The sequence below is a fragment of the Neomonachus schauinslandi genome, chromosome 5 (genome assembly GCF_002201575.2).
Source record: "Neomonachus schauinslandi chromosome 5, ASM220157v2, whole genome shotgun sequence".
Classification (NCBI taxonomy): domain Eukaryota; kingdom Metazoa; phylum Chordata; class Mammalia; order Carnivora; family Phocidae; genus Neomonachus; species Neomonachus schauinslandi.
The window spans coordinates 11,789,684-11,807,898 of NC_058407.1; the positions used below are offsets into that span (position 1 = coordinate 11,789,684).

The 18,215-nt window shown below is 55.2% G+C and overlaps 1 protein-coding gene across 1 annotated transcript; it reads left to right on the top strand.

The window, feature by feature from the left end:
• Positions 1-202: 202 nt before the first annotated feature.
• Positions 203-12,421, top strand: TXN2 (thioredoxin 2). The gene is made up of 4 exons (XM_021687620.1): positions 203-295; positions 1,079-1,332; positions 3,142-3,265; positions 11,797-12,421. Exons 2-4 carry the CDS (start codon positions 1,079-1,081, stop codon positions 11,908-11,910), a joined length of 492 nt encoding a protein of 163 aa, XP_021543295.1. The 5' UTR covers positions 203-295; the 3' UTR covers positions 11,911-12,421.
• Positions 12,422-18,215: the final 5,794 nt, after the last annotated feature.

The window sequence follows — 18,215 nt, forward strand, 5'->3', positions numbered from 1 at the left end:
GCCCCCTCCCGCGGTCCTTCCCCTCGAGAGCCCACCCCACTTCCGTTCTCTCCTCCCCCCCCCCGCCCCAAGAGCCCCTCTCTTCCTGTCCCTAACTGAAGCTCCACCCCTTCCGCTGTGCCACCTCCCGCCATCCCCATTGGTGGAAAATCCAAGGGGCGGAGGGAAAAGCTCCAGGTTGTCTGTCCCCGGAAGTGATGCTCGGAGGGCCCACCCCTGAGGAAGTGACGGCAGGAGTGCCCTTGACTGGAGGGGAGGGCCGGGCTGTGCATCCCTCCGCTCGCGCTGCAGGGAGGTAGGAGGCTCGTGGGGGTGGCTCGAGGTGGTGTCGTGGCGGAGACACGCTCCGGGCCTGTTCCTGCGCTGTCCAGCGGCCGAGCGGGCGGGGGGACCTGTCCTTCGTTGAGCCGGGATCCCCAGTGGCGTCCGATTCCCCAGTCCCTCCTCAGACACGTCCTTTCTTTTTTAGAACCCCTTACACACTCCTGTTCCTGAGCCTCTTAGTTCCCCTTGAATTGTTGCGATTCCTCTTTCCGGATCCTTTGATAACCCCCTTTTCCCTTAATTTCCCATTAAAACGCCTATTAAACGAGTAATAAAGAATTTGCAGACGGCCTTGGGTTCCAATGTTGACTCTCATTCAATAGTTAGGTTACTTTGGGCATGTCACAATTTACCTGAGCCTCGGACTCCTCATCTGTGATGTGAGCAATACTGTAGAAACTTCCTCCAGGGTGATCTGGGAGAACTGTAATATGTATAGGGCACTTGGGGATGGGGATGGACTTGGCCCTTAGCAGGTGCTCCGTAAATATAGGTTCCTCCCTCCCTTCTGTTGTAATTCCGCCCACATCCTGACTTCTTTTTGGTTGTCAGCCCAGTTTTCCTGTCCTGGTTTGCCATTCCTTCTGCTTTTTGATTCTCATTCTTCACTTAACCTCTACTCTAGAATCTTATGTATCATTTCCTGGCATTATTTTTCAGGCCCTGAATCTTGAGCCCCACAGTACTGCCCAGATACTTTTCTTTTCCTAGTGTATTGACTTCCTGAACTCTTCCTGCCTTTTTCCCCTCACAGATGGCTCAGCGACTTCTCCTGAGGAGGTTCCTGTCCTCCATCATCTCCAGGAAGCCCCCTCAGGGTTGGTGGGCACCCCTCACCCACAGGGCCCCGGAGTGCAGTCCTGGTGACCTGACAGTAACACCCAACCAAGCCCGGTCAATATACACCACCAGAGTGTGCACAACGACCTTTAACATCCAGGATGGACCTGACTTTCAAGACCGAGTTGTCAACAGTGAAACACCAGTAGTTGTGGATTTCCATGCACAGTGAGTCCTGGGGGTCAGCAGAAGACTGGGGTGTTGCTTGTTCAGGAATTTATTGAGTACCTGCTGGGTCTCAGTCCCACGTTTGATGCTTCTCAGACATAGTCTCATTCCAAAGACCGATAAGACCCAACCCTCGCACTCAAAGATTGAGTGTAGTCTGATAGGACACAGACTAGTGAACAGTCTTCAGAGCTCACTGTCACTGGCGCTGAGAAACACTCACGTTCTGTATCTCACTGCCCAAATGGCTCAGAGTCCCCATCAGCTTGGACCAAAGCAGGAAAAATAGGACAATCACATCATCTGGCTTTGGGTGTATACCAATTCCTGGCCCTGCAGATAAGTTGAGTTTTAACAACCAAAACGGGGAAGGGCTGGCAAAAAGTTATCAGTGCCACCACAGTGGTACCCAAGCACGCAGGGGATGGGCAGGGTTTTCTTTTCAAGGCTGTAGAAGTTTGTTGTAGGGGTATTTAAACGCTGATAGCCTTCTGATTGTTAGCTTGGCCTTCCTCATTTCCAGACTTTGGGTCCTGACTAGCCACCTGGCTACAAAAGAACTTGGACTAACCCCTCAGATTGAGACATCCTTGTGTAGCCTGGGTTAGAAGTTGGAAGGCCTTCTGGGCAAATCTCTGACAGATTGTTTTGCTTTCTTTCCCGTTCTTTCTCTCGGACTCACCACGTTGCCTTGCACATGCCGTCTGATGTCCTTGCGCTTCCCCTTCACTGACAATTGGAGATAAGGTCTTGCAAAGTGGGTTTTTAGGTGTTGTGAGTTCATTAATTGACATCTCTGAACGGAAAGGGTTTTAAAGGCCGAGACTTAAAATAAGGGTCGTCGGCCAGGGGTTCATGGCCAGCAGAGCTTTCTCCCTTCCTTGTAAAGCAAGGACTTCCAAAATGAATGATAAATGGGATGATGCCTCATTTTCTTCTCTGACCAGAAAGTAAGACATGAATTTGCTTAGTACCCTGGAGATGACAGCCTGTTGTCACAGAGCTCACCACCCAGAGGGGAGCACCTGTGATGAGTGCAGTGTGAGCAGTTGACCCCGGGCCTGGGAGATCACAGAATAACCCAGGGCTCAAAGAACACATTTGGAGCACAACCTTGGGTTGCAGTCCCAGGGTGCCTGTCAAGCTCTGGGACCTTGCCACAAGTTCCTTAACTTGTATGGTCCTTAGTTTCTTAAGAAGGTGTTTTCCTTTGTGGGATTGTGGGTTTGAGGGCTCTGGGCAGTAAAAGCGGAGAAGGTCCTGGCATGTGACAAGCATGTTGGAGATGCTCCCTAGCATTGGCTTCTCCTCCCCGTGGTTCTGGGTCCATGAGGTGTGTGAAATAACTGCATTTTAGAGAGCACATTGAGCCCCATTGCCTTAGTGGATTTCTCATCACTGCTGTGAGAGGCATAATCTCTCTTACTCGAAAAGAGGAAACAGGCTCCAGAACAGTCAGCTGGTTGGTGAGGAATCTCTGTTTGAACCCAAACCTTTTAACTTCAGATCTCACATTTTTTTGTATGACGGTGTATTTCTCTTACGTGTGCTGAAATAACCTTTATAAGAGTCTTCTGATGAGGACTGTGTTTTAGGAGCCTGTGACCTCTGAAAATCCCCCCACTGCAGAGTGCTGGCTTTATTGTTTGGCATGTCAACATTATAGGTTAATATTCAATCACTGTACACAGAGATGAGAAGGGCAAAAGGCCCCTCAGAAAGATGTGGCTCAGGAGAGGATTCTGGGGAGACAGAAGATCGATGGCTAAGCACTCTTGTGACTGGATGCTTCCTCTCTCTCCTTCTGAGGTGGTGTGGCCCGTGCAAGATCCTGGGGCCAAGGTTAGAGAAGGTGGTGGCCAAGCAGCATGGAAAAGTGGTGATGGCCAAGGTGGATATTGATGACCACACAGACCTCGCCCTGGAATATGAGGTATGAGTTGGCAGGGGACTGCCCCAGTGCGGCTGGTGTGGGGGGTGCTTGGGGACCACCAGTAGCCAATAAGGGTGTCTCGGTTTTTTCTAGCGTGCTCAGGAGTTTAGGGCACTTTGCAGTTGTGACTCTGTCGAGCCTCTGAGCCACTTGTCTCTTCACCACCTTTAGGAAGTGGAATGTATGATCTAAAACACCAGCTTATTCTCTGAGTCTTGGGACATGGATGCATTCCTTCGTTCATATATTCATCCGTGCACATATTCAATCAGCAGTCACATGGGAGCCCTGGCATGTGCCAGGCATTCGTGACTCTGGCACAAGAAAGACAAACTCCTTGTGTCCAGCACTCTTAGTCTAGCATGAGAACAACAGGTAGACAGATCATTTCACCATATGGTGAGAAATGCTAAGAGCAGAGGTGCACAAAGGAAGGACTGATTGTTGGGGAGGGGGGTGGAAGGGTGGAGGAGGGAATGCTTCCCACTAGGGGGACCTCTGAGTGGGGCCATGGAGAATGCATGGAGAAGGGCCGCGTGCACGACACACACTGAGACAGGAGGGAGTCTAATGTGTTCCTTTGGTGTGTGTGTTCAGAGTCTCTTAAATGCCAGGTGCTGTTTCTTGGTTGTTGATAAGGCAGTGGACAAAGTGGACAAAATCCCTGCCTTCGTGGAGCCTACATTCCAGTTTATTTGTGGTTTTTTTTTAAAGATTTCATTTATTTATTTGTCAGAGAGAGAGGGAACACAAGCAGGGGAAGCGGCAGGCAGAGGGAGAAGCAGGCTTCCCGAGGAGCAGGGAGCCCGATGCGGGGCTCGATCCCAGGACCCCGGGATCATGACCTGAGCCGAAGGCAGATGCTTAACTGAGCCACCCAGGTGCCCATCCCTCTAGTATATTTGATGGGTGGTCGGCACACTTTTTCTCTAGAGGACCAGGTGGAACATACTTGAGGCTTTACAGGGCATTGGTCTCTATTGCAAATACTCAGCTGCCACTGGAAGCAGCCAGAGACAGTATATAAACAAATGGGCGTAGTTGTATGTCAGTAAAACTTTATCCACACAAATAGGCGGCAAACTGGGTTTGGCCCATGGGCCATAGTTCACTGATCCTGCTTTAGATAATAAGTAGAGTGGGAAAAAGTAAATCAGGAAGAGGAGGTAGGGCTAAGCATGGGGCTGGGGAGGGATTCATTTTTAAAAGGGTGGGCAGGGTGGGGGGGCACCTGGCTGGTTCAGTGGTGTGTGCGACTCTTGATCTCAGGCGTGTGAGTTCAAGCCCTGCATTGGTTGTAGAGCTTCCTTTAAAAACAAATAAGTAAGTAAATAAAAAATAAAAGGGTGGACTCGGAAAGGCCTCTCTGAGAAGCTGACATCTGAGCAAAGACCTAGAGGGAGTAAGGAAATGAACCAGGCAGCTCTTTGGAAGAGCAGTCTAGGCAGAGCAGACATCAAATGCAAAGTCCCTGTGGTCACTGTGAGCCTGGTTTGCTCACAGAATAGCAGTGCCTGTGTGCCTGGAGCGGGAGATGCGTGGGGTGTGGGGGCGTCCTCCCAGCCTCGGAGACCAGGACAGCTGGAGAAAAGGGAGAGGTGCACTGCAGCTGGATGGCCAGCATGGAGAACTGAGCAGGGAATGAGAAGACAGGCTGTGGGGGACGTTGGCTATGGCCAGAGGGGAAGGGGTCAGGAAACCATGCTGAGGATACCATTATTACCGAGCCGAGGTCATGCCTGGTGGCCTGTGGTTCCCCGACATATTTGATCTGGCCTTTGGGTTCTTTTTTTTAAATACCGAACCAGATGCTGGTATCTAAAGCAGAGATTTCACATGAAAATCCAGATTTCTGGTTCTCTTTTTTTTTTTTTAAGATTTTATTTATTTATCAGAGAGAGAGAGAGACAGAGGCAGGCAGAGGGAGAAGCAGGCTTCTTGCTCAGCAAGGAGCCCGATGTGGGACTCGATCCCAGGACCCTGGGATCATGACCTGAGCCGAAGGCAGACGCTTAACCGACTGAGCCACCCAGGCGTCCCCAGATTTCTGGTTCTCTTGACAATCTGGCCATAGTGAGCCTCCATCCCTCCTTCCTTCTGGGTAGCCAGTGACTGAAAGAGGGGGCCTGTTCCCTTCAGGGTTTGTAAGTCCAGGCTCAGCGCTCATGAGACCTGCTCAAGTAAAGGTGCCGCCTCCAGCTGGTCCCCATGGGGGCAGGGGTGAGGATAGGCTGGCCACCTGTTGCACTCGGGTGGGAGTGATCACCCACGGGAACATCTGCCCCAAACAGAGGCAAAGGAAGTAGATGCTGGGCAGGCAAAGTCACTGATGACCACTGCGGGTGGAGGAGGGGGTGTTACCGAAGGAAGACTGTCCATGGCACTGAGCAAGAGATTTGGGGCTGCTCACAAGTGCTTGTGGGGGAGGGACGACTTGCTGTTTTTGTGTTTTGTTTTGTTAAGTAAACAATACCCCCAACGTGGAGCTCAAACTCACAACCCCAAGATCAAGAGTCACATGCCCTGGGGCGCCTGGGTGGCTCAGTCGTTAAGCGTCTGCCTTCAGCTCAGGTCATGATCCCAGGGTCCTGGGATCGAGCCCCACATCGGGCTCCCTGCTCCGCGGGAAGCCTGCTTCTCCCTCTCCCACTCCCCCTGCTTGTGTTCCCTCTCTCGCTGTGTCTCTGTCAAATAAATAAATAAAATCTTTAAAAAAAAAAAGAGTCACATGCCCTACTGAGCCAGCCAGGTGCCCCGAGGCACTGTTTTTTTTAAAGCTCTCCCACTGATCTTTCAGTCAAGGGGGCACTTAACTGGCCATTTAGATGCCCCTGCCTTTCTCCTCCTTGTCCATCCCTCCCCCAAAGCCCACAGCAGCTGCGGGGATGAGCTTAGGGCTGGAGTGGCTAGAACATCCCCAGGGTAACCAGCAGGCAAAAGGTGTCTTAGGCCAACTCCTGCCACCACAGCAATCAGCCTCAGCCAGTGGAACTTCTCGGCAGACACGCCCTGAGTGCCAGCCCTGCTCCAGGAATTGTGCTTAGCTGGTACAGATGGCAAGAAGAATAACCCATCCCCACCTGCATTCCAGGAGCCTGGTGATGTCGGGCTGGCCACCGAGGTCCTGTGGTCAGGCCTGGAAAGTGTGTGTTGGAGGTGGGTCCCCTTGTAGGAGCTTCTCACTCCTCCCTCTGTCTGCTGTCCAAATCGTGTGTCGGTCACACAGAAGGACCTCAGGGTGCTTGGGCCCACATCACATGGCTCTTGTTTTGCCAAGCCCTGGGCAGATGTCACTGCAGTGCTTAGGAAGCTCCAACTGGGGTTGTCCTGACCACCCCCTCTGCCAGCCCTTTCCTTCCTTCCTTCCTTCACACCTGTTCTTTTGGAAGAGAGCCTGAGGAAGAAGTTGCAGCTGAGAGATCCATGGTACCTCCTGAGACAGCTTCCTCCTTTTCCAAGTGTTGGATGAACATCTGGGAGAAACTGCTTTAAGTTGTATTCAGGGAATTTGGTGCCTCTCCCCGAGCTTTCCTGAACTCTGCCCCACCCCCACGCCCAGCATGCACCCTCAGGGTGAGTCTCCTTCCTCACACAAATTCCCCTTGCACCACACCTCTGCTTAGGTCAGCTGCCCACCCTAGAACTCCACTGTCTCCCAAAGGAGAAGGAATGGAAAGGCTGGGAGCCTTGGGGTTTTGGTGTCCCCACCCCCATTTGCGCATTGCCCTGGCTTGGCCGGAAAAAAGCTCCCTGGTCTCCCAGCTCCTCGTCCCCACTGAATGGCTGGGCATTCCCTGATCCTTCAGACCTTGCCAGCTACTGGGGGCAAAGAGCAGATCCAGATGTGGACCCTTGAGCCTCTATGCTCTCCTCTGGGGCTTCTTCTGGCTTCACACTTGGAGCTGTTATCCTTTTATTTTCTCCTCATATAGAGAAGGCCCTTTAAAAAGTATTAGAAAAACAGCCAGGTAAGAAATAATGAGGGTGAAAAGTCACCTGTCGTTTTACCATCCCAACACAATCACGTCACGATTTGGGGTAACTGGTTTATGCTTTTATTTGAATTTTTTCCCTTTTAATGTTTCATGTAACTTCATAGTTCGTTGAATAATAATATTTCATTGTTGCAAAGTATAGCACTTTAATCATTACCATAGCCCCTACTTCGAAAGTATTCTAAATCAGTTCTTCACAAACATGCATATGATCTGGGATGTTGCTTAAAAGCAGGTTATGAGGGGTGCCTGGGTGGCTCAGTTGGTTAAGTGAGTGCCTTCGGCTCAGGTCATGATCCTGGAGTCCCTGGATCGAGTCCCGCATCAGGCTCCCTGCTCGGCAGGGAGTCTGCTTCTCCCTCTGACCCTCCCCACTCTCATGCTCTCTCTCTCTATCTCATCCTCTCTCTCAAATAAATAAATAAAATCTTTAAAAAAAAAAAAAAAGCAGGTTATGAATCGTAGGTCTAGGAAGAGCCTGAGATTCTGCTTTTCTACAAGCTTCTCAGTGACCACTGCCAGCAGTCTGGAACCAAACATGAAAGAGCAAAAGTTCCAAAGGCCTATGCTGACCTTCTAGGGGGCATGTGAGGGTTCACACCTGGTGGTGTCCATCTCATGGGTTTGGACAAATGTACAGTCACATGCATCCATCATTACAGTTTTGTACAGAAGAGTTTCACCATCTTTAAAATCCCGTGCTCCACTTTCTCCTCCCTCCTCCCCTTGGGCCCCTGGCAACCACTGATCTTTTTACTGTCTCCATAGTTTTGCCTTTTCCAGAATGTCGTATAGTTGGATTTGATTTTTTGAGTAGGCTTCATGCCCAGCTCAGAGCCTGGCGTGGGGCTTGAACCCACAGCCCTGATAGATCAAGACCTGAGCGGAGATCAAGAGTCAGACACTTAACTGACTGAGCCACCCAGGCGCCCCTGGATTTGATTTTTTTAATAGTAGTTTTTTTCCTGGGGCACCTGGCTGGCTCAGTCAGTGGCGCATGCAACTCTTGATCTTGGGGTTGTGAGCTCAAGCCCGACACTGGATGCAGAGATCACTTAAAAAAATAAAATCTTAAAAAAGTAATAATCATAATAATAGTTTTTTCCAAGAATCTTCCTGGGTCCAAAGGCTTCTCATTTGAAGCGTGGAGTCCGCCTTTCGGCGCTTCCCTACCTGGGCTTCCTCGCCCTGCCGGGACTCAGGAGCTCTGAGGCCAGTGTGTGGCACAGTTAGACGTCACGACAGCAGTCGGACAGATCTCGTGTCAGACCCCAGCTCTACCACTTAGTCACTCAGCTCTTGGGCCTTGGTCTTCTTCTCTGTAAAGCGACCCCATGTTACGGTGCGAATTTATGAGGTTGCATCCGCAAGTGGTTAGTGTCACCCCGACACGTGAGGAACCCCCCGGTACGTAGTGGCCTGGCTGACGGTGATCTTTTCCTTTGCATTAGCTCCGCAATTAGCCAAGAAGGAGGTCGCCGGCCTATGTGACAACTGGCACGGTGCCTGTCCCTTGGCAGGTCCGTGGGAACAGACCACACACACACACACGCGCGCGCGCGCACACACACACACACACACACGTGTCTTGGGCCCAGCCTGGAAGGTTCCAGGTGGTGTCGCAGAGCAGGAGGAGGAACAGTGCGTGGTAGCACGGCTGCTCACCTTTGCAGCCGCTTGGTCCCCTCAGAGCTGCAGAACGGAGAGCGAAGCCGCGTTCCTGCCCCATGGTGGCCCCTCTTCCACTTAGATCACATTCCAGAGGACTGTGCCAAGGACCTGTGCGCTTCCATTTAAGGCAGTGTTTACCAGCACCAGCCCCTCCTGATTTGTGAGCCAGACTCAGGATCCACAAAGCCACATCCTCCTCCCTCGGGGGAGGGAAGTCCAGCCCCACCCCAGGTAAGACAGCAACGTCCTGGGAAAACCAGCCTCTTGGCAAGCCCGTTGCTGTGTGCACTCGTCTGATTTAGACTCACCCTCCGAAGGACGCCCTTGGTCAGTAAAGACTAGACCTTGGAGTATCTGCTCTACGTTTGACTGCAGCGTGGCCGGGCGTGTGCGTGCACGCATGTGAGTTTGCACAAATGTGATCATGGTGGGCCTGGTCTGGAGTCTCTGAAAACTGACATCACTCCAAGCCACCTCAGCGAGCGTAGTCCTACTTGGAGGACACACAAAAGCCATTAGACCACTTCTCATGGGACATACAGGTTTTATAGCAGTTAAAGAAACAGAACAGGATGGGATCCAGTTAATGCTTGAGCCTTGTCCCTCAGTTGAGTGGCTGGATTCGAGGTGCCCTTGCTGCCCTCACAGGCCACTAGGGGGCGCATAAGAACACAGCTCCACGGGCACCTGGCTGGCTCATTCCGAGTGTGTGATTTTTTTTTTTAATATTTTATTTATTTATTTGAGAGAGAGAGGGACAGAGAGCACGAGCAGGGAGGAGAGGGAGATGTAGGCTCCCCACTGAGCCGGGAGCCCAACGCGGGGCTCCATCCTGGGACTCCAGGATTATGACCAGAGCTGAAGGCAGACGCCCAGCCGACTGAGCCACCCAGGCGCCCCCGGAGTGTGTGACTCTTAATCTCAGGTTGTGAGTTCAAGCCCCAGGTTGGGTGTAGAGATTACTTAAAAAAAATAATAAAATAGGGCACCTGGGTGGCTCAGATGGTTAGGCGTCTGCCTTTGGCTTGGGTCGTGATCCCGGGGTCCTGGGATCGAGTCCCGCGTCAGGCTCCCTGCTCTGCGGAGAGCCTGTTTCTCCCTCTGCCTCTGCCTCTCTCTTTCTTTCTCTGTCTCTCATGAATAAATAAATAAAAATCTTTTTAAAAAATTAAAATAAAGTCTTCGAAAAAATAAAACACACAGCTCCGTGCCCGCCCTGGTGCACCCCACACTGGTGGCACAGTCCGGAGCAAGCGTCTCTGGGCCCTGGCCTGTGCCTGGAGGCAGGGCGAGCCGCATGCTGGACTTTGCCCTTCATGCCACCTTCCGGGCCGCAGTCATGAACGAGAGCAGGAGCCAGCGGTAAGACTACAAACAGGAGCGCACGCATGGTCAGCCCACTGCCTGTTGGTCCACCTGCACATTCCCTCTGCCACCCTCATCAGCCCCTGGACAGTCCTTGAAGGAACCTAATGGGACTAATACGAACAGGGACTGTGTCCTCTTCCCTCTGTTGGTCCACCCAGAGCCCATTAGGGGCGGGGGGCAAGGCCTGCCACGTAAAGTCAGTGGGGGCGTGGTGGCAGCCCCCCGAGGCATGAGAGCGGGCCGGTGTGGCCTGCAGTTCTCTTGTAACGGACCTGTGCACCATGTGAACGTCCGAACTCCCCAGTCTGGCTCCCCGGGATGACTCATGGGCAGGACGGCACTCAGAACGATTCTCAGAACAATTCGTGAAGACTTGGTATGTTTGTGTAAACTGCTGTTTTTACTTTGTAGTTAACATGTGTAAGAAAAGAATGTTTATCTTGTTCTGTTTATCCGTTTTCTAAAAAATGTCTACAAATGTCAGGCAGGGGGCCCAGGCCGCAGCAGATGCTCGATGCCAGAGTGAGCAGTGGGCCTCATGGACGCGCCATGGAATCTGTATGGGTCCCCCTGGGGGACTTGAAAAAATGCTTCACAGGCCAAGAATGTTGCCTCCATCCCCCCTAATAAATAAACATCAGCACATACATGGCTGAGCCCGTCGTCCTGCACTGTCCAGTGTGAGTCGATGACTTTCTGGACCCTGCTGGCCACGCAGGCAGCGAGCGAACGTGGCTCAACACGGGGCCCGTGGTACACTTTCTGACACGCTCTCTGCGGCCACCATTTGCTGAGCGCTGCATACCAGGCGCTCGGCCAGGTCTGACCCTCGAGGGCCCTGCCAGGTGCAGGGCGCCGTGCCGAGACCGCTCGCCTTAGCTCGTGCAGCCCCAGGACCTGGTATCCGTGCGCTCAGTGGCTCCATTCTGCGGATGGGAACAAGGAGACGGAGTGATGAAGGGGCTTCCTCAGAGCGGCCCGACTTCGGGTCAGCCACTTCCAGAGCCTGAGCTCCTAACCACCCAGCTTTATCTGTGACTCTTTCATCTCTGGCCTAAGCCTTCAAGGTCGATGCTGTCGCCCCCATTTTACAGAAGAGGGCGCCGAGGCCCTGAAGGTGGCGTGGCCTGCTAGTGGGCCGCAGAGCCAGGACTCAGACCCCACCCCGCCCCCAGGGCCGGTCCGCCCCTCGGGGAGCTTCTCCCCGCCCCCGACCCTGGCCTGCAGCTGTGTGGGCTATTTTCATCCCTCCTGTCATTGCAGCCAAACCACTGGGCCAGTGAGTCAGTCCTGCGGTTGGGGGAGGAAGGGGACCGCCGGGAGCCCACAGTGGAAAAGCCCTGCAGCACCCCTGCACCAAGGGAGGGGGCCCCGCCTGCCACTCAGGCAGTCGCTGCCCTGCGTACACCACCAGCCTTCTCCACAAAGGCTGGGGAATGGCTGTTGAGAAAAGCTCGCCTCCGGGTGACCTGGTCTCCTTTTGTCTCCTCCACATAGGTGTCAGCTGTGCCCACCGTGCTGGCCATCAAGAATGGGGACGTGGTGGACAAGTTTGTGGGCATCAAGGACGAGGACCAGCTGGAGGCCTTCCTGAAGAAGCTCATTGGCTGACAAGCAGGGAAGAGGCCTGGTTGCCCTTGCCCCCCTGGGCCCCCATGGTTCCAGGAGGGCCCCCGATAGAACTCCGAGCCCTTCCGTGTTGGCCCTTCCCGCCTCCTCCCTTCTGTCCGGCCCCTGTGGGCCCATGCTTTGGAGACCGGGCCCCCAAACACAGGAGCCTTGCGTGCTTCCAGCCCGGCTGAGTGCCAGAGGAATGGTGCTGCTGCTGATCTGGGGACAGCCGCCTCTCCCCGCCCCCCCACTGTCTTTTGTCTGCTCCCACTAGGGCTCGTCTGTCCTCCCGGGATGCTGGAGAGAGCCCCAGGCCAGCCCCAGGCCAGCCGGCAGGGACCGCTCGGCCCACATCTCCCTGGTTCTTCTGATCCGCACCCCGGTGCCTGCCTCCTGCATTTTTCTTTCCTGCCTCTCTTTTGTAAAAAGGAAGAAGGAAAAAAGAAACCCAAACAAGTGAGAGTAATCTATAATTCTCTCATTTTTTGTAGGTCTGTAATAAAGAACTTTATGTGGTCCCTTCTGCCTCCTACTCTGAAGAACAGACCCTGGGCTCCACACTAAATTACCCTGTAGCCACCACCCCCCAAAGAGCCACCTCCCTTCCTTCTTCCCAGGAGCAAGGGCAGAAACACACACATGGGGTAGGACGAGGGGGGAGTCCTCAGACCCCTGCCTTGGGAAGCCTCACTGTGAACAAACCGGACCAATAAAGCTAGGGTTTGTACCGTTCACAGCTTCCGTTCTCTCTGGGCTCTGGAAGCACTTGGGACCCCTCCCCAGGCTGGGCGGCTGTCCCTGCTTCCTGCAACTCCACCACCCTCTTGCCCTTGACCAGCCAGCACCCCCTGTTCCTAACACTGTTGTCGGTGGTGGCCGCTGTCCTGGCACCGCCTTCACGCGCAAGTGAGGCAAGAGGGTGCCTACTGTCCCCGTTACGCAGATAAGGACACTGAGGCTCATGGGGTGCAGGGCCAGGGTTTGTACCCAGACATGGTTGCCTCTGAAGCCTGGGCTCCTGCACCTGATCCCTTTGGTGCTTCTGGGCCTTTCTTCTCCGCTGACCGGCACATGGCCACTCCTCTGGAAAGCCTGGCGCCCTAGGGGAGCTGGGCCGCTTTTCCTGTGCATGCCACGGGAACTCCTGAGCCTTGGGCCCAGGCTCTCTGTCCCTTCTTGTTCCCAGCGCCCCGTGGCCCATGGAGGAAGGTGCCAGGCCACCAGGCTTGCCAGCCAAAATAGCCTGCCCCTTCTGTCTCCCTCTTGGGACCGAGGTGCCAGCTTCCTGGGAACCATGGGGGGCTTGACAGCAGGGGTATCCTGGCACCCTTGCCCTCGGCCCTGGGGTGCCGTGTCTCCTCCTGGGGGCATTGTCCTCAGTGGCTCTCGGGTTGCTCTTGAAAGTGCCTGAGTCACACCAGGGTCTTGGAGGGGTCCACGCCAGCACCGGCTGATGCCGGGGAGCGGGGCTGCCTCAGAAGCAGCCCCTGAGTGACCTCTGACCCAGGACCCGTCACAGGCACGCGGAGGGGAGATGCGCCAGCAGTGGGCATTGGCCGGCGGGGGCCGAGAGCGCTGGAAGGGTGGACGACAGCAGCTGGTGCTGCTAGGGCGCTAACTGGGTGCCCCCCGACCCCACCGCGGCTGCACAAGGTCAGCGTCCTCACCCTCGTTCCCTTTTACACATGAGACGCACTCAGAGGTTGAGGGCCTTGTCCAAGGTCACGGGGCCCTGGGCTGGGGTTCGAGACCAGGTGGGCTGGCCCGTTCCCGCGCCTCTTCGGTCCCGGTACAAAATGTAGCCTGTGATCTTAGTCCCGGAGCCAGGGAACACGGCAGGCCCTGGCAGCTCGCTTGACGGGAGAGACGCCCAGGCGGAGGTTGAGCAACTTTCAGAGACGCCTGGCAAGTAAGGGGTGGGCCAGAGTTCAAGGTCAGGGTGCCGTGACGCCGGAGCTGGGGCCCTGCCACAGTACCCCGCCGCCGCTCCTTAAAAGGTGCCCTTTGCCAAGCACTTTCTACACACATTACCTCATTTAATTCCTGTCTTGTGAGGCAAGTATTATTTCCACGTTCCAAGTGAAAAAACCGGTTCAGAGAAATTGACTTACCCAAGGTCATGTCTAAAAAGCCATGATGCCAGATTTAAACCCAGGTCGGGGTCTGGCCTCTCCGTCGCTGGCAGGTGTGAAGGGCTGCCAAAGGGCCTCTGCACCGCCCCGGACTCCCCGTCCTTAGAAGGTGTGCTGTGGGCTGGGGTAGGCTGGGGGCCTCCGCCGGCCCAGGTTGGCAATCTCTGCCCGTGTGGTTGTTCGTGGCGTGAGTCACTGGCTGGGAGCACAGAACCCCCGGGGTGATCCCGTTTGACTAATTCCCCGGCTCTGACCTCACCAGGACGCGGCTGGCTCTGCATCGCAGCCCCGCTGCTGTCCCCTGGGAGCCCCCTCGAGCTCCCAGCCTGTGAAACAGGGGTCGGCTGTGCGGCTGCACGGCCTGGTGGGCCCACCGCGGGGCAGGGGGACCAGCGCCAGCCCCTGAGAAGCACAGACACCCCCCAGGGAAGGGGGCACGGCCACGGGTCCCCTCGGTCCCAAGACCTCCCGGGGGTGGCATCTGTACACGTATTCTGACAACCAAGGTCTTCCAGGGGGCCCGAAGACAGGAGTCGGGGACGGAAGCTCGCATTTGTTGTGCTGTATGTATGTCCTCCGCCGTGATCCCCACCACTCCCCGCCGGGCAGGAGTTCTCCCCATTTCCCAGGGGAGGAGACTGAGGGCAGAGTGATGTCCGCGGAATGGCTGAGATGTGCGGCCAAGCGGAGCGCTCGCCAACATAGGGCTCCCGCAGGCCTTCGAAGCGCTAGGACGGGCAGGAACTGACCGTGCCCTCCTGATGCCACAGACCCTCGGGCAGCAATGTCAGGGCGTGAGAGGCCCTCGCATGTCATCCCGTGTCCCTCATAAGGGCACGGGTGGCGTGACTTGCCCAGGCCCCAGCACACTCGTGAACGGGACTCGAGGCCCCGGGCCCTGACTGCAGCCAGCTTTGAGATCACAGTGCCTCACCCGGCCCTTTCCTCCCTGCACTCTGGGAGAGGTGCAGAGGATGCTGTGTCTCGGAGGAGGCCAGGCTCCGGGGCCAGGACCTGTTGGGTCAAGAGGATGTTGACCGTGCTGCCAGTGCCCTTCCCAGCAGTCCCTGCCCAGGGCGAGGGGCCGAGGCAGGGAGCTCAGCCCCTGCCCCAGACGCCTGGGGAAGGTTTCTCCGGAAAGCGAAGGCAGCTCTGGCGGGCCTGCCGGAAATCCCTAATGTGTGGGCCCTGGCCTGGGAGGGCCCAGAGAACAATGTTGGGGCCTTGGTGGCCGGCCGGACGCCCTGTGACCCCCAAGGCTTCCAGGCATGCTGCTGCAGTTCCTCTCCGCTGCCTGGAACACCGGCTGCGGGCGTGACCCTGAACCCCGGGCCCCAGGGGGCTGGCTGCTGTGACCACTGGTTGTGCCAAGGAGCTCCAGCTCTCCAGCCACCTCCCGACGGCCTTCTGGAAGCCCAGGGCCGTCCGCAGCCACTCCACGGTGGTGTAAGGAGAGCAGGAAGAGTCAGATCTGGGCTCCAGTCCTGACTGCGCCACCTACTAGTGTGGCCTGGGGCACGCTGCCTCCCCATGTGGAAGCTCAGCGGTGACATCAATAGAACCAGGCGACGGGGGCAGCTCCCGCTGAGCGCGCTCTAGGTGTCATCTCACTGAGCCTCCTCGGCAAGCCCGACAGGCAGGGACTGCTGTCGCTGCTTTCCCGATGAGGAAACAGGCCCGGAGCGCCTCAGTGGCCCGGCCTCGACAGGTGTCAGGGCTCGGCTCTGGACGCGGGTGTGTCCGACCCTGAAGTCTCTGTGTCCTTACCTATTAGCTCCACTGCTTTCCCTTTGGGGCAAGGTTTTTCACCACCTTCAGCCTCAGTGGCCCCATCTGCACGCTGGGCCAGTGACACCCACTCCACATGAGGTCACAGTGGGGACAAAATGGCGAGGTGTGCAGAAGCATTCTGCGACCTAGCTGGAGCTCTGAGTGTGTCCACGGCTAGGCTCCCCCCCCCCCCCCCCAGCGACATGTTCAACAGGAAGCACCAGGTTTCCTGAGATAAGGACCCGGCACCTCACCATGGGCAGGGCCGTGCTTGTAGGAGGCCGTGGGCCTGACTTTGGGCTCCCTGCCCTGGCCCCGACCCCTGCCGCCGCCCGCTCCCGCTCTACAGCTGGCTTGGAGGTGCCTGTGGCTCGGGCAGCCCCAGGGAGCTAGAGGTGGTGACCTCACTCTTGGAGAATGCCCACTGGAATTCACCCTGAGTCTGGTCCTCTGTTCTCCGCGCCTCCCAGCCTGACTCCCATCCAACTGCCCTCTCGCTCCCGCCCCTGAACCAGCAGGTCACACAGAGCCACGGATGGGAGCACCTCTTGTGAGCTAGGACTCCCGCACCCCACTGCACAGCTGCTAATTATTAACCGGGGGTGAGCAAGTCCCCCACCTTCGGTCCGCTTACTGGGAAACGGTAGGCAAGTAGCTCTCTCTGGTCCGCTGCCTCCCCGCAGGTCGATTTGGGGGCAGGGGGAACACACTCAGCCCATAAAAGCCCGTTACTTAGTTTAATAACAATGGATAACACACAGAGGTTGCGGGCACTGTTCTAAACACTGTATATTAACTCCTTCGATGCTCATATAACCCTAGGAGGCAGGTTCTAGTATCAGCTCCAGTTTATGAATGGGGAAATTGAGGCACAGAGGCTTTTTTTTTTTAAAGATTTTATTTATTTGAGAGAGATAGAGAGAGCAATGAGAAGGGGGAGGGTCAGAGAGAGAAGCAGACTCCCCGCTGAGCAGGGAGCCCAATGAGGGACTAGATCCCAGGACTCCAGGATCCCGGGACTCCAGGATCATGACCCGAGCCTAAGGCAGTCGCTTAACCAATTGAGCCACCCAGGCGCCCCAACACAGAGGTTTTAGTTATGACGCCAGGTCACACAGCTAGGAAGGTGCAGAGCCAGGATGAAAATCCCCCTAGTCTTACTGGTGCCCTACTCTTCAACCTCCCCTAGAGCCTTACCATGACCTCCTAGCAGCAACTCAGAGCATTCCTACAGCCTCCCCACCCCACATCCCAGACCAGGGAAAGTCACTCAGTGAGGGTCATATCATTAGCCTTTCCCCCACCGTCCCATACATAGGTATTTTCCTGTTAATATTTCTGTCCATTATAGGGGCGCCTGGGTGGCTCAGTCATTAAGCATCTGCCTTCGGCTCAGGTCACAATCCCAGGGTCCTGGGATGGAGCCCCGCATCGGGCTCCCTGCTCCGCGGGAAGCCTGCTTCTCCCTCTCCCACTCCCCCTGCTTGTGTTCCCTCTCTCACTGTGTCTCTCTCTATCAAATAAATAAATAAAATCTTTTTAAAAAAATAAAATAAATTTCTGTCCGTTATAAATGAGACTGGAATGAACATGTTTGGAAGTAAAGCTTCTTTCTTCTTTTGGATTTTATGGATGCGGGATTCTCAGGGCAAAGGGAGCATTTTATTGTCGCTGAGAGCCTGGAAGGAGTGTCCTGGGGCCTGAAACCTGAGCTAGGTTCTCTCCCAGCACCCGCACCTCCCACCGGCTGGTTTACTGTGGGGGAAGGGAGGCTGAGCGGCAGGAATGTCATCAGACCTGCCCCACCTCCAGTCACCTTTTTGTCCGGGCCACCGCTACCTTAGAAAGTTCCAGGCCCCAGTCAATTACACTTCAATTAAAAAAAAAACAATAAGGGGCACTTGGGTGGCTCAGTCATTAAGCGTCTGCCTTCGGCTCGGTTAATGATCCCAGGGTTCTGGGATCAAGCCCCACATTGGGCTCCTTTCTCCACAGGAAGCCTGCTTCTCCCTCTCCCACTCCCCCTGCTTGTATTTCCCTCTCACTGTGTCTCTCTCTGTCAAATAAATAAATAAAATCTCTAAAAGAAAAAAAGAAAGAAAGAACAATAAGAAAGAAACCTCCAGGCCACCAATCCTGGCGTTTCTGAGAACTTGAGTCCAAAGCAAGCATGCATGTAAGGGTCTGGTTGTGGTTACGCATCTGGGATGGTTCTGGGTCGGGGGTGGGACCCGAGAATGTGTATTTCTAAATCCCTAGTGATTCAGATGCAGATGATCCTGGACTTGGAGAAAATGCCCTTCCTGTGACCAGAACCCTCTCCAATCCCATCCTATTGCACCTGTTCCTTGAGCAGCCTTCCATGTTCCTACCTTCCCATGGGGCCAGGCACAGGAATGTGCA

Coding starts and splice junctions, on each gene's coding strand:
- TXN2 (XM_021687620.1), top strand. CDS start 1,079: ATGGCTCAGCGACTTCTCCTGAGGAGGTTCCTGTCCTCCATCATCTCC. Junction 1,333..3,141: donor GTTGTGGATTTCCATGCACA/GTGAGTCCTGGG, acceptor TCTCCTTCTGAG/GTGGTGTGGCCCGTGCAAGA. Junction 3,266..11,796: donor ACCTCGCCCTGGAATATGAG/GTATGAGTTGGC, acceptor TCCTCCACATAG/GTGTCAGCTGTGCCCACCGT.